Here is a 15,826-nt window from a genome sequence, read left to right as displayed (position 1 = left end):
CAAAAAGGTTGTATAGTCATGGATCAGCTACAGGAACAAGACATCGCTGAGTTGAGGTAGAACAGTCTTTCAGAGTATGTCGGGACCTCCATCTAATGTTTTGACTGGGAGACATGATCCTGTCTGCATGGGCCAATAGTCCTGCAGAAAAATGTCACCACCTGGTGGGATTTTTGACATGATGAATTGCTGCAATTCTGAAGATCAAACCGGGGACATTCAGTGTATAAGGGTCAGGACTGTTCCCATTATAAGGTGACAGGAAATTCCCAAATCTTTCTAAGGGTAAAGAGAAATCTTAGTGGTCCCTAGGAGGGGGTATTTACTGCAGGTTGTGGTCACTTAGCGCCAAAAGAAGAGTCAATATAGAGAGTGTGATATCCAGTCCAGTAGTCCAGTCAGCCAACGGCCCAACGAGGAGGACTGTGCCCAAAGGAAAAGCTCATAGAGCTGCAGCTGTCCCAGCCGCAGCGACTCTGAGATGGAGATGTGAGCGTAGGACCACAAGGAGGAGGCTGTCTTCCTGCGATGTCTGCAGAGAAGAAGTAAGAAATAACAATCATGTGTTAAAGGGAACCTGTTGCCAAACGTATAAAATCACATTTTATTTTTTTCTGCCAAGTGTCAAGGAGGCGAAGCCGAGATGCTCAGGTGCCACAGCCTGTCACACCTCTTGACTCACATCTCTCATCTCCTTGTTGACTGATGTACAGGACTCCGCTTACAATGAACAGCTAGTGAGACTAACCAAATGGTGGCCATGGAGGTAAGCTCCTCTAAAGAGCTGCCTATCATGTACCTGTAATAAGTGACAGATTACAGACTGCACAGAGGAGAAAGTGCAGGTTTTACCTTGGCTCCTAAAAAAAAAAAAAAAAACACACACACAGCACACACTCTGGTGCTACTCTATAGTGTATACTTGTCATAGGGTTCAGGTACAGTGAACTCAGCTGTGACCACAAGGCAATTCTCAACAGACGATGAGGTCTCACCTGGCAACTGCCCGGACACAGCAGCGAGACATGCTGAGGAATGAGCTAGCACTCGCACTGGTGTGAAGAGCGGTCCCTATCCCATGCAGGAGGTCGTTGGTTTTCAGCAGCAAAAGCATCTGACGCGGGACACTGGCGAGGAGCTGGCTGATCTGAGGAAGGTACGCAGCGGCATTACTGCGTATCTCCTGCGCCTAGAGAGAGATAAATGGATCAAAAGACAGGTCATAGTATGAAAGACAGGCAGAGGAGACAGGCCATAACGTGAGTAAAGAATGGGACTAAGAACTATATGAATGAACAGGTAAGGAGTATAACAAGACGGGACAGGTAAGGCATATAACATGACGGGACAGGTAAGGTATGTAACTGTGATGACCCATAGGGTTAATGATTTCTAGCCCTGTTGTTTGTTTTGGTTGCTGGGATGAGCCTCTGTGCTCCTGGGTGTGGTTAAGCTTGCAGAGCCAATTAGAGTCCTTCTGGTTGCAGCTCAGGCATATATAAGGAGGCCCTTTTCAGTCATTCTATGCTCGTGATAGTTCTTGGTAACTTATCTAGCTATCTCTGTGCTCATTCTGGTTTTGTGACTTTTGACTTCCCTTTGATACTCTGTTACTGTACTTCGTGCTCTCCAAGTTTAGACTCGGCCCTCTGACTATGTATTTTTGTGTGTGCGTGTTTTGGTTTGTTTTCTGTTAGTCGTGTACCTCCAGTTTATTTTTTAACTGTCCCTTATTTACGAAGGGACTGTCACCGTGGTTACGGACCTGTCGTCTAGGGCAGGTACGTAAGTACACAGGGGAGTGGGCGAGAATAGCGTACACTCCTTCCCTGCCCAGATGTGACAATAACATGACGGGACAGGTAAGGAATATAAGATTGGACAGGTAAATGGTACAATAATAAGGGACAGGTTAGGAGTATAATAAGACAGAACAGGTAAGAAGTATCAAGGTTGGACAGGTAAGGGGTGTAATAAGACTAGACAGATAATGAGTAAATTAAGACTTGACAGGTAAGGAGTATAACAAGACTGGACGGGTAAGGAGTATAATATGACAGGACGGATAAGACGTATATTAAGACTAGAGAGGTAAAGCCTATAATAAGACAAGACAGATAAGGCATATAAGACGGAACAGGTGAGGAGTATATGATTTGACTGGTAAGGTATGTAATAAGATAGGTAGTTAAGTAGTATATGATGGGAAAGGTAAGGTGTATAATAAGAAGAGGTAAGTAAGGTGTATATAGCAGGACAGGTGAGGCGTCTAATTAGTTGGAACTAGTAAGGAGTATATGACGAGTAATGACAAGTGGGTGACATAGATCGGTGCTGACACAGTAAATATTGTATCTGTAAATATTTTCCTCACAGCCCTGACTTCAGTCTCTAGGATTCCTGACCATGAAGGGTTACAACTCCGCGTATTCTGGTTAAACACGCGTGTCCCACACAGAACAAGCGCTAATTACAGACACAACTAATTACACGTTATCGGCAGCGGAGCGCTCTGAGCAGCTGCAGACAGCCATGTATGCGACAGCGAGATCACGGAAGATGACAACCTGTGTGCACGCCAGATACGCCTCCCCTGTGTGCACCAGCAGAGGGCTGTATACCTGAATCTGACCTACAGGAGGCACATCTCTCTCTATCACTGTATTTACAGGGGCTGTATACCTGAGTCTGACCAGCAGGGGGCACATATCTCTCTATCACTGTATTTACAGGGGCTGTATACCAAAGTCTGACCTACAGGGGGCACATATTTCTCTATTACTTTATTAACGAGCTGTATACCTGAGTCTGACTTACAGGGGGCACATATCTCTCTATCACTGTATTTTTCCGGGGCTATATACCTGAGTCTGACCAGCAGGGGGCCCATATCTCTCTATCACTGTATCTACTTGGGCTGTATACAGTGGGGCAAAAAAATATTTAGTCAGCCACCAATTGTGCAGGTTCTCCCCCTTAAAAAGATGAAAGTCCTGTAATTTCCATCATAGGTTATAACCTCAACTATGAGAGACATAATGAGAAAAAAAAAATTCATAAAATCACATTGTCTGATTTTTTAAGAATTTATTTGCAAATTAAGGTGGAAAATAAGTATTTGGTCAATAACAAAAGTTATTCTCAATACTTTGTTATATCCCCTTTGTGGGCAATGACAGAGGTCACATGATTTCTGTCTTCACAAGGTTCTCACTGTTGCTGGTATTTTGGCCCATTCCTCCATGCAGATCTCCTCTAGAGCAGTGATGTTTTGGGGCTGTCGCTGGGCAACACAAACTTTCAACTACCTCCAAAGGTTTTCTATGGCGTGGAGATCTGGAGACTGGCTAGGCCACTCCAGGACCTTAAAATGCTTCTTACGAAGCCACTCCTTCATTGCCCGGGCGGTGTGTTTGGGATCATTGTCATGCTGAAAGACCCAGCCAGGTTGCATCTTCAATGCTCTTGCTGATGGAAGGAGGTTTTCACTTTGCTGAAAAACAGCCCCAAAGCATGATGTTTCCACCCCCATGCTTCACAGTAGGTATGGTGTTCTTTGGATGCAACTCAGCATTCTTACTCCTCCAGACACGACGAGTAGAGTTTTTACCAAAAAGTTCTATTTGGGTTTCATCTGACATTCTCCCAATCCTCTTCTGGATCATCCAAATTCTCTCAATCAAACTTCAGACGTACTGGCTTAAGCAAGAGGACACGTCTGGCATGATGTGAGTTCCTGGTGGCGTAGTGTGTTACTGATAGTAGCCTTTGTTACTTTGGTCCCAGCTCTCTGCAGGTCATTCACTAGGACCCCGTGTTTGGTTCTAGGATTTTTTCTCACCGTTCTTGTGATCATTTTGACACCATGGGGTAAGATCTTGCATAGAGCCCCAGATGGAGGGAGATTATCAGTGGTCTTGTATGTCTTCCATTTTCTAATAATTGCTCCCACAGTTGATTTCTTCACACCAAGCTGCTTGCCTATTGCAGATTCAGTCTTCCCAGCCTGGTGCAGGTCTACAATTTTGTTTCTGGTGTCCTTCGACAGCTCTTTGGTCTTGGCCATAGTGGAGTTTGGAGTGTGACTGAGGTTGTGGACAGGTGTCTTTTATACTGATAACAAGTTCATACAGGAGCCATTAATACAGGTAACGAGTGGAGGACAGAGGAGACTCTTATAGAAGAAGTTACAGGTCTGTGAGAGGCAGAAATCTTACTTGTTTGTAGGTGACCAAATACTTATTTTACCGAGGAATTTACCAATTAATTCATTAGAAATCCTACAATGTGATTTCCTGTATTCTTTCCCCCATGCTGTCTCTTATAGTTGAAGTTATAACCTATGAAGAAAATTACAGGCCTCTCTCAACTTGGTGGCTGACTAAACACTTTTTTGCCCCACTGTAACTGAGTCTGATCTACAGAGGGTTCATATTGTTGTGTTACCATAGTAACATAGTTCATAAGGTTGAAAATAGACCAGAGTCCATCAAGTTCAACCTATAACCCCAATGAGTCCCTACTGAGTTGATCCAGAGGAGGCAAAAAACCCTTATACTAGAGGTAAAAAAAAAAAAAAAACAAAAAAAAAAAAACAAAAAAAAAAAAAAAAACTAATTCTAGAGGTAAAAAACCCTCATACTAGAGATCAAAATTCCTTCCCGACTCCAGGGGCTGTATACCAGAGTCTGTCCAACAGGGGGCACACATCTCTCCATCACTGTATTTATAGGTGCTGTATACCCAAGTCTGACCTACAGGGGGGCCATATCTCTCCATCATTGTATTTACAGGGGCTGTATACCTGAGTCTGACCAGCAGGGGGCCCATATCTCTCTATCACTGTATTTACAGGGGCTGTATACCTGAGTCTGACCAGCAGTGGTTACACATCCCACCATCACTGCCTGTTGTGCCCCAGAGTGTACCCCCCCCCTCACCTCCTTTGCACTGACAGGACCTCGAGTGATGCCGCGGTTTACGGAATTCCAGGAGCGTGCGGTCAGCATACAGGCAAACAGGGGGTATAGATCTCCTACCCCCAACCGCTGGCTGTATCTGCGCACCCCGTCCATGTCAGCAGCGATGAGCGCCTCCCACAGGTGACAGTAGTTCAGACGAAAGTTGTCAGTCAGTTCCTACATAGAAATGATGGTAGTCATGTATGAGGAGAACATGGAGGAGGACAAAGTATAGCATCCCCCTTCCCCACTGCACCTGGTACAGTCCATGATCCAGCAGAATGATTTCTGGGCCTCTGCTGCCTTCTATCTGTCGGACCAGAACATTTCCAGGATGGGGGTCACAATGTACAAATCCATGGACAAAAATCATTTCACTGTACAGCATCCCCAGAGCCCGGGAAACCTGAAAGTAAGAAAGAACAACCAGCCTGTAAATAATGTCTGATGGAATGTCACAGCCCCGCCCCCTGTATGACATCACTGATAGATCAGTAATATAATGACATGTGATAACAGCCCCCCCCCGTATGACATCACTGATATAATAGTAATATAATGACATGTGATAACAGCCCCGCCCCCTGTATGACATCACTGATATAATAGTAATATAATGACATGTGATCACAGCCCCGCCTCCTGTATGACATCACTGATATAATAGTAATATAATGACATGTGATAACAGCCCCGCCCCCTGTATGACATCACTGATATAATATAATAGTAATATAATGACATGTGATCACAGCCCCGCCCCCTGTATGACATCACTGATATAATATAATAATAATATAATGACATGTGATCACAGCCCCGCCCCCTGTATGACATCACTGATATAATATAATAGTAATATAATGACATGTGATCACAGCCCCGCCCCCTGTATGACATCACTGATATAATATAATAGTAATATAATGATGTGATCACAGCCCCCCGTATGACATCACTGATATAATATAATAGTAATATAATGACATGTGATCACAGCCCCGCCCCCTGTATGACATCACTGATATAATATAATAGTAATATAATGACATGTGATCACAGACCCGCCCCCTGTATGACATCACTGATATAATAAAATAGTAATATAATGACATGTGATCACAGCCCCGCCTCCTGTATGACATCACTGATATAATAAAATAGTAATATAATGACATGTGATCACAGACCCGCCCCCTGTATGACATCACTGATATAATAGTAATATAATGACATGTGATCACAGCCCCCCGTATGACATCACTGATATAATATAATAGTAATATAATGACATGTGATCACAGCCCCGCCCCCTGTATGACATCACTAATATAATAGTAATATAATGACATGTGATCACAGCCCCGCCCCCTGTATGACATCACTGATATAATAGTAATATAATGACATGTGATCACAGCCCCGCCCCCTGTATGACATCACTGATATAATATAATAGTAATATAATGACATGTGATATGTTAAGGTCTTTGGGTTTGGAAATTTTAGTTGTAACTGGATTGAACACTGGCTTATGGATCGTACCCAGAGAGTGGGGGTCAATGATTCGTACTCTGATTGGTCCCCGGTAATTAGTGGTGACCCCCAAGGTTCTGTACTGGGCCCACTGCTGTTTAATTTATGATATAGAGGATGGTAATAACAGCTCTGTTTCTATCTTTGCAGATGACACCAAGCTTTGTAGCACGGTACAGTCTATAGAGGATGTGCATAAGTTACAAGATGACTTGGATAGACTAAGTGTCTGGGCCTCCACTTGGCAAATGAGGTTCAATGTGGATAAATGTAAAGTTATGTATCTGGGTACTAATAACCTGCAGCGTCGTATGTCTTAAGGGGGCTGTGTATATAGAGGGGGGGGGGGGCTGTGTATATAGAGGGGGGGCTGTGTATACTAATAACCTGCAGCATCGTATGTCTTAGGGGGGATTAAACTGGCAGAGTCACTGGTAGAGAAGGATCTGGGGGACTTGTAGATCACAGACTACAGAATAGCACAATGTCAGGCTGCTGCTTCCAAAGCCGGCAGGATATTGTCATGTATAAAAAGAGGCCTGGACTCAAGGGACAGGGACATAATACTCCCCCTTTATAAAGCATTGGTACGGCCTCACCTGGAATATGCTGCTCAGTTTTGGTCGCCTGTCCATAAAAGGGACACTGCGGAGTTGGAAAGGGTGCAGAGACGCGCGACTAAACTAATATGGGGCCTGGAACATCTTAGCTATGAGGAGCGATTAAAGGAGTTACAATTGTTTAGTCTTGAGAAGAGACGTTTAAGGGGGGATATGATAAACGTATATAAGTATATAAATGGCCCATACAAAAAATATGGAGAAAAACTGTTCCAGGTTAAACCCCCCCAAAGGACGAGGGGGCACTCCCTCCGTCTGGAGAAGAAAAGGTTTAGTCTAAAGGGGCGACACGCCTTCTTTACCGTGAGGACTGTGAATTTATGGAACGGTCTACCTCAGGAACTGGTCACAGCAGGAAAAAATAACAGCTTTAAAACAGGATTAGATACATTCCTGGAACAAAATAACATTAATGCTTATGAAGAAATATAAAACTACATCCCTTCCCAATATCGCGCCGCACCCCTACCCCTTAATTCCCTGGTTGAACTTGAAGGACATATGTCTTTTTTCGACTGTACTAACTATGTAACTATGTGATCACAGCCCCCCGGTATGACATCACTGATATAATAGTAATATAATGACATGTGATCACAGCCCCGTCCCCGTATGACATCATTGATATAATAGTAATATAATGACATGTGATCACAGCCCCACCCTCTGTATGACATCACTGATATAATAATATTATAACATGTGATAACAGCCCCCCTGTATGACATCACTGATATAATAGTAATATAATGACATGTGATCACAGCCCCGCCCCCTGTATGACATCACTGATAGATCAGTAATATAATGACATGTGATAACATCCCCGCCGTATGACATCACTGATATAATATAATGACATGTGATAACAGCCCCCCCCCCCGTATGACATCACTGATATAATAGTAATATAATGACGTGATAACAGCCCCGCCCCCTGTATGGCATCACTGATATAATAGTAATATAATGACATGTGATAACAGCCCCCCCGTATGACATCACTGATATAATAGTAATATAATGACATGTGATAACAGCCCCCCCCGTATGACATCACTGATATAATATAATGACATGTGATAACAGCCCCCCCGTATGACATCACTGATATAATAGTAATATAATGACATGTGATAACAGCCCCCCCCCCCCCCCGTATGACATCACTGATTTAATAGTAATATAATGACATGTGATCACAGCCCCACCCTCTGTATGACATCACTAATATAGTAATATAATGACATGTGATAACAGCCCCGCCCCCTGTATGACATCACTGATATAATATAATTGTAATATAATGACATGTGATCACAGCCCCGCCCCCTGTATGACATCACTGATATAATATAATAGTAATATAATGACATGAGACCACAGCCCTGCCCCCTGTATGACATCACTGATATAATAGTATGACATGTGATCACAGCCCCCCGTATGACATCACTGATATAATAGTAATAAAATGACATGTGATCACAGCCCCACCCCTGTATGACATCACTGATATAATATGATGACATGTGATCACAGCTCCGCCCCCTGTATGACATCACTGATATATAATAGTAATATAATGACATGTGATCACAGCTCCGCCCCCTGTATGACATCACTGATATAATATAATTGTAATATAATGACATGTGATCACAGCCCTGCCCCCTGTATGACATCACTGATATAATATAATAGTAATATAATGACATGAGACCACAGCCCTGCCCCCTGTATGACATCACTGATATAATAGTATGACATGTGATCACAGCCCCCCGTATGACATCACTGATATAATAGTAATAAAATGACATGTGATCACAGCCCCACCCCTGTATGACATCACTGATATAATATGATGACATGTGATCACAGCTCCGCCCCCTGTATGACATCACTGATATAATATAATAGTAATATAATGACATGTGATCACAGCCCCGCCCCCTGTATGACATCACTGATATAATATAATAGTAATATAATGACATGTGATCACAGCCCCGCCCCCTGTATGACATCGCTGATATAATATAATAGTAATATAATGACATGTGATCACAGCCCCGCCCCCTGTATGACATCACTGATATAATATAATAGTAATATAATGACATGTGATCACAGCCCCGCCCCCTGTATGACATCGCTGATATAATATAATAGTAATATAATGACATGTGATCACAGCCCCGCCCCCTGTATGACATCGCTGATATAATATAATAGTAATATAATGACATGTGATCACAGCCCCGCCTCCTGTATGACATCACTGATATAATAGTAATATAATGACATGTGATTACAGCCCCGCCTCCTGCATGACATCATAATAGTAATAAAATGACATGTGATCACAGTTTTGCAGCAGCTGGAATCACTGGACTATATTGTACCCCACACTGTAGAGCTGAGGTTTTGGTGCAGTGGATGTGATTAGTTTGCTCCTGTGTATAGATGTGTGAACAATGTGGCAGACTCCCTCTGGGGTGGGGGGGGGGCGGGGTTGCACTCGTAGATCTGTTGTAACCTTACATTAGGGCCATCACATTGTAATTATAGCCTTGCAGACGCGGCAGGGGGGTCCTGGTGACACGGAGACTCCCCCTAGCTGTCACTGACTGCACACTCTCATTAACCCTTGATGGGGCGCACCTGATTCACATCTATGTTGTTTCTCTTCATGTAGTTGCGGTCATTGACCTGTCCACCCTCCACGTACTCCATCACCAGCACCCGTTCTGTGCTCACGTCCCAGTGGATTTTAGGAATCTGGAACACAGTAACAGACCCAAGTGATGTGCAAAGAAGCCGGGACAACAGATCCCACCATAGACGTCCCACCCACTCCAAACATCGGCACCCACAATGTCTACACCTACTGAGCAATGCAGGACAGGGCGTATACGCAAGGAATTAGTCACTGACTACCTCTTAACACCCCACAATATTGCCACCTGCTGGACATGGATTAAATTACAGCATCACAGCTGCACCTAGTCCTGAACATTTCTCAGTCTTCACATGAAAGCAGAACATTAGCACCGTGCTGAACAGGAATTGGCGCAACTTACCTTCAGGAAGGGGAACTTGCGGACCATATCTGCCATCTTCTCAGCATTGCGGCCCTCGTTCAAGAAGTCCAGCTCCCGGGGAAGGTTCTTCTTGGCCTCTTCCACCAGCCACATGAACTCAAACTGTGGGAAGACTTTCTTCACCACCTGGAGAAGAAGCTGGAGAGTGGTGACACAGAGATGAGAAGGGGACAGAGAAAGTGACCCCTGTGTGCACCAGTCAGCTGCTTCCTTAGGGGCCAATGCCACACACCTAAGCAGAGAACAGGATGAAGCAGAGGCGACCATGCAACACCATTGTGAACATGTCCCAGTGTACGGAGTAGTCAACCCTCACCTACCTCCATGATCATCATGTCCCGGGAGCTCTGATTTCTCACTTTGGGGTGCTGGACCTTCACAGCCACCATCCGACCATCTCGGAGAACCGCTCGATGGACTTGCGCCAATGAAGCTGCACCCAGGGGAGTCTCATCAAACTGCACAAACAGCTCCGAGGTCTGAGGAGAGAAGATACAGCGGCAGGTCAGAAACTACCCCCGGTACAGGAAACGGCCCCCAATACAGGAAACTGAGCCCTTTAGAGGAAACCGCCTCTCCTACTAGAAACTACCCCCGCTACAGGTAGTTGCTCCCGCTACAGAAAACTGACCCCGATGCAGGAAACTGCCCCCCCCCCCGTACAGGTAGCTACCCACAATACAGGTAACTGCCCCAAGTGTTCACAGCACCAGTAACTACCCCTACCACATCCCCTCTCTCATCACATTGTCAGTCACTATGGGCGTTTATCCGCAGTTTGTGCGGTTGTTGTGTCGCCGCGCTCATCACTCCCCTCCAGACAACAATAACTGAAGCAATAAATCTTCTGATATCGCTTTATTACAGGGGGGGTTATTAATTCCCTGTGACCCTGTCCTGATGCCCCTTTCAGATCTGTGGGAAGTTGATTAATTACAACTCATAATACGCGGACGCCCATACAAACTGATCAGCGGCCCTGCCCCCAGATTGGCTCAGATAGAGGAATAGAAGACACTTAACTCTTGGACAGCCGGGGCAGATCCTTATTAAAGGGGTGGAAGATGATGGTGGGCAGATGATTATAAACAGGGGCAGACAATGGGGCCTCACCTCCTTCCCTAGCTCCTCCTGGATGACGCTCAGCACCTCCGGCAGTGGTGTGGAGGGGGCGCGGCTGTGCAGGACGCTCAGGGTGCGGGTGAATTCGGGGGGCAGAAGGTACTCCAGAGCTCCCAGGTGTTGCCCTACCTTAATGTATGTGCCCCGATTGGCACAGCACAGGTCCAGCAGGCGGCGGGCGGAGCGGGCATGCACCTAGAAGGAGAACATGCAGTGAATGATGCCATAAGCTCGGGGGTCTCCACATACAGTGGGCAGGGCCATACCTGAGACTTTATGGCATCATATTCCGGAGTAGCCGGTGGCACATTGCGCAGCGTCACCAGGTAATCACAGGTCACGGCTGCTGTCTGCAACATAGTGTAAGAAGTCAAGAGGAGGAGTGTCCACATGAGAGTCCACACGAGGGAGAGTCCACATGAGAGACCACACGAGGGAGAGTCCACATGACAGACCACACGAGGGAGAGTCCACATGACAGACCACACGAGGGAGCGTCCACATGACAGACCACACGAGGGAGCGTCCACATGACAGTCCACACGAGGGAACGTCCACATGACAGACCACACGAGGGGGCGTCCACATGACAGACCACACGAGGGAGCGTCCACATGACAGACCACACGAGGGAGCGTCCACATGACAGACCACACGAGGGAGCGTCCACATGACAGACCACACGAGGGAGCGTCCACATGACAGCCTACACGAGGGAGCATCCATATGACAGTACACACGAGGAAGTGCATACATGACAGTACACACGAGGAAGTGCATACATGACAGTACACACGAGGGAGCGTCCACATGACAGACCACACGAGGGAGCGTCCACATGACAGACCACACGAGGGAGAGTCCACATGACAGACCACACGAGGGAGCGTCCACATGACAGCCTACACGAGGGAGCATCCATATGACAGCCCACACAAGGGAAGTGCATACATGACAGCCCACACACGAGGAGGTGTCCACATGACAGACCACACGAGGGAGCGTCCACATGACAGACCACACGAGGGAGCGTCCACATGACAGACCACACGAGGGAGCGTCCACATGACAGACCACACGAGGGAGCGTCCACCTGACAGACCACACGAGGGGGCGTCCACCTGACAGACCACACGAGGGGGCGTCCACCTGACAGACCACACGAGGGGGCGTCCACCTGACAGACCACACGAGGGGGCGTCCACCTGACAGACCACACGAGGGGGCGTCCACCTGACAGACCACACGAGGGGGCGTCCACCTGACAGACCACACGAGGGGGCGTCCACCTGACAGACCACACGAGGGGGCGTCCACCTGACAGACCACACGAGGGGGCGTCCACCTGACAGACCACACGAGGGGGCGTCCACCTGACAGACCACACGAGGGGGCGTCCACCTGACAGACCACACGAGGGGGCGTCCACATGACAGACCACACGAGGGGGCGTCCACATGACAGACCACACGAGGGGGCGTCCACATGACAGACCACACGAGGGGGAGTCCACATGACAGACCACACGAGGGGGCGTCCACATGACAGACCACACGAGGGGGCGTCCACATGACAGACCACACGAGGGGGCGTCCACATGACAGACCACACGAGGGGGCGTCCACATGACAGACCACACGAGGGGGCGTCCACATGACAGACCACACGAGGGGGCGTCCACATGACAGACCACACGAGGGGGCGTCCACATGACAGACCACACGAGGGGGCGTCCACATGACAGACCACACGAGGGGGCGTCCACATGACAGACCACACGAGGGGGCGTCCACATGACAGACCACACGAGGGGGCGTCCACATGACAGACCACACGAGGGGGCTTCAACATGACAGACCACACGAGGGAGCGTCCACATGACAGTCCACACGAGGGAGCGTCCACATGACAGACCACACGAGGGAGCGTCCACATGACAGTCCACACGAGGGAGCGTCCACATGACAGACCACACGAGGGGGCGTCCACATGACAGACCACACGAGGGGGCGTCCACATGACAGACCACACGAGGGGGCGTCCACATGACAGACCACACGAGGGGGCGTCCACATGACAGACCACACGAGGGGGCGTCCACATGACAGACCACACGAGGGGGCGTCCACATGACAGACCACACGAGGGGGCGTCCACATGACAGACCACACGAGGGGGCGTCCACATGACAGACCACACGAGGGGGCGTCCACATGACAGACCACACGAGGGGGCGTCCACATGACAGACCACACGAGGGGGCGTCCACATGACAGACCACACGAGGGGGCGTCCACATGACAGACCACACGAGGGGGCGTCCACATGACAGACCACACGAGGGGGCGTCCACATGACAGACCACACGAGGGGGCGTCCACATGACAGACCACACGAGGGGGCGTCCACATGACAGACCACACGAGGGGGCGTCCACATGACAGACCACACGAGGGGGCGTCCACATGACAGACCACACGAGGGGGCGTCCACATGACAGACCACACGAGGGGGCGTCCACATGACAGACCACACGAGGGGGCGTCCACATGACAGACCACACGAGGGGGCGTCCACATGACAGACCACACGAGGGGGCGTCCACATGACAGACCACACGAGGGGGCGTCCACATGACAGACCACACGAGGGGGCGTCCACATGACAGACCACACGAGGGGGCGTCCACATGACAGACCACACGAGGGAGCGTCCACATGACAGACCACACGAGGGAGCGTCCACATGACAGACCACACGAGGGGGCGTCCACATGACAGACCACACGAGGGGGCGTCCACATGACAGACCACACGAGGGAGCGTCCACATGACAGACCACACGAGGGAGCGTCCACCTGACAGACCACACGAGGGAGCGTCCACCTGACAGACCACACGAGGGAGCGTCCACCTGACAGACCACACGAGGGAGCGTCCACATGACAGACCACACGAGGGGGCGTCCACATGACAGACCACACGAGGGAGCGTCCACATGACAGACCACACGAGGGAGAGTCCACCTGACAGACCACACGAGGGGGCGTCCACCTGACAGACCACACGAGGGGGCGTCCACCTGACAGACCACACGAGGGGGCGTCCACATGACAGACCACACGAGGGGGCGTCCACATGACAGACCACACGAGGGGGCGTCCACATGACAGACCACACGAGGGGGCGTCCACATGACAGACCACACGAGGGGGCGTCCACATGACAGACCACACGAGGGGGCGTCCACATGACAGACCACACGAGGGAGCGTCCACATGACAGACCACACGAGGGAGCGTCCACATGACAGACCACACGAGGGAGCGTCCACATGACAGACCACACGAGGGGGCGTCCACATGACAGACCACACGAGGGGGCGTCCACATGACAGACCACACGAGGGGGCGTCCACATGACAGACCACACGAGGGGGCGTCCACATGACAGACCACACGAGGGGGCGTCCACATGACAGACCACACGAGGGGGCGTCCACATGACAGACCACACGAGGGGGCGTCCACATGACAGACCACACGAGGGAGCGTCCACATGACAGACCACACGAGGGGGCGTCCACATGACAGACCACACGAGGGGGCGTCCACATGACAGACCACACGAGGGGGCGTCCACATGACAGACCACACGAGGGAGCGTCCACATGACAGACCACACGAGGGGGCGTCCACATGACAGACCACACGAGGGGGCGTCCACATGACAGACCACACGAGGGAGCGTCCACATGACAGACCACACGAGGGAGCGTCCACATGACAGACCACACGAGGGAGCGTCCACATGACAGACCACACGAGGGAGCGTCCACATGACTCCACACGAGGGAGCGTCCACATCACAGTCCAAGAAGTTGATGTCTAATGAAATGATGGTGGGGTTCTTACCGTCACCACAGCTCGTCCAATCCGCACAACCCCAAAGTCACTGGGGTCCCAGGGGCTCACCCCATAGATGAGGCACCCAGAGGCTGTTAGACCAGCAGCTACCGGCACAAGCCTCAGAGCAGCGCTCCCCATCCCGACCACCTGCAGGGACAAGAAACCAGAGAGGCTTATGCTATTACAGCTCAGGGCTCGCACTATATATTGTACAGTAACCCTTTCGTCTCGAGGATACTGATACAGGTGCAGAAATCAAAGGACACGTGGTTCCCACCTTTGACAGTTCACGTGACCAGGAGACCCCGGACCTCCCTGTGACCTGGGGTGGGTAGGAGGGAGGCAGCAAAGTCCTTCAAATCGGCTCCGGTCTTGTGCGCTCCGCAGGAGAATTCCCCTACATTGTCCTTAGCACAGTCCACTTGGCGCTGTGCACGTCGGGAGATGTAGTCCACGTCACGCCCCTTGTGATAGAATTTAGACTTGCGGCATTCAGGAGGCGGAGCTGGGAGAAACCATCAGTCCAAACACGTAGGGGAGGAGCCGACAGTTACATAAGCCCGGCGGCCCTCT

The 15,826-nt window shown here is 49.3% G+C and overlaps 1 protein-coding gene across 3 annotated transcripts; it reads right to left on the bottom strand.

Annotated features, from left to right (window-relative positions):
- Nucleotides 1-305: 305 nt before the first annotated feature.
- Nucleotides 306-15,666, bottom strand: ADCK1 (aarF domain containing kinase 1). Of its 3 annotated transcripts, XM_056553285.1 has the most exons (11): nt 15,531-15,666; nt 15,260-15,400; nt 11,613-11,696; nt 11,338-11,541; nt 10,545-10,703; nt 10,204-10,362; nt 9,785-9,901; nt 5,218-5,367; nt 4,941-5,138; nt 996-1,189; nt 306-532 (listed from the first exon to the last, which is right to left on the bottom strand). In XM_056553285.1, exons 2-11 carry the CDS (start codon nt 15,389-15,391, stop codon nt 361-363), a joined length of 1,569 nt encoding a protein of 522 aa, XP_056409260.1. In that variant the 5' UTR covers nt 15,392-15,400; nt 15,531-15,666; the 3' UTR covers nt 306-360. The 3 variants fall into 3 exon arrangements, with proteins under 3 accessions (XP_056409260.1, XP_056409262.1, XP_056409261.1); XM_056553287.1 differs by lacking the exon at nt 9,785-9,901; XM_056553286.1 differs by lacking the exon at nt 11,613-11,696.
- Between the last annotated feature and the right edge of the window lie 160 nt (nt 15,667-15,826).

The sequence above is a fragment of the Hyla sarda genome, unplaced genomic scaffold (assembly GCF_029499605.1).
Source record: "Hyla sarda isolate aHylSar1 unplaced genomic scaffold, aHylSar1.hap1 scaffold_269, whole genome shotgun sequence".
NCBI lineage: Eukaryota > Metazoa > Chordata > Amphibia > Anura > Hylidae > Hyla > Hyla sarda.
Note: the sequence above shows the minus strand (reverse complement) of the source record. Positions and strands in the feature narration are given on the sequence as shown.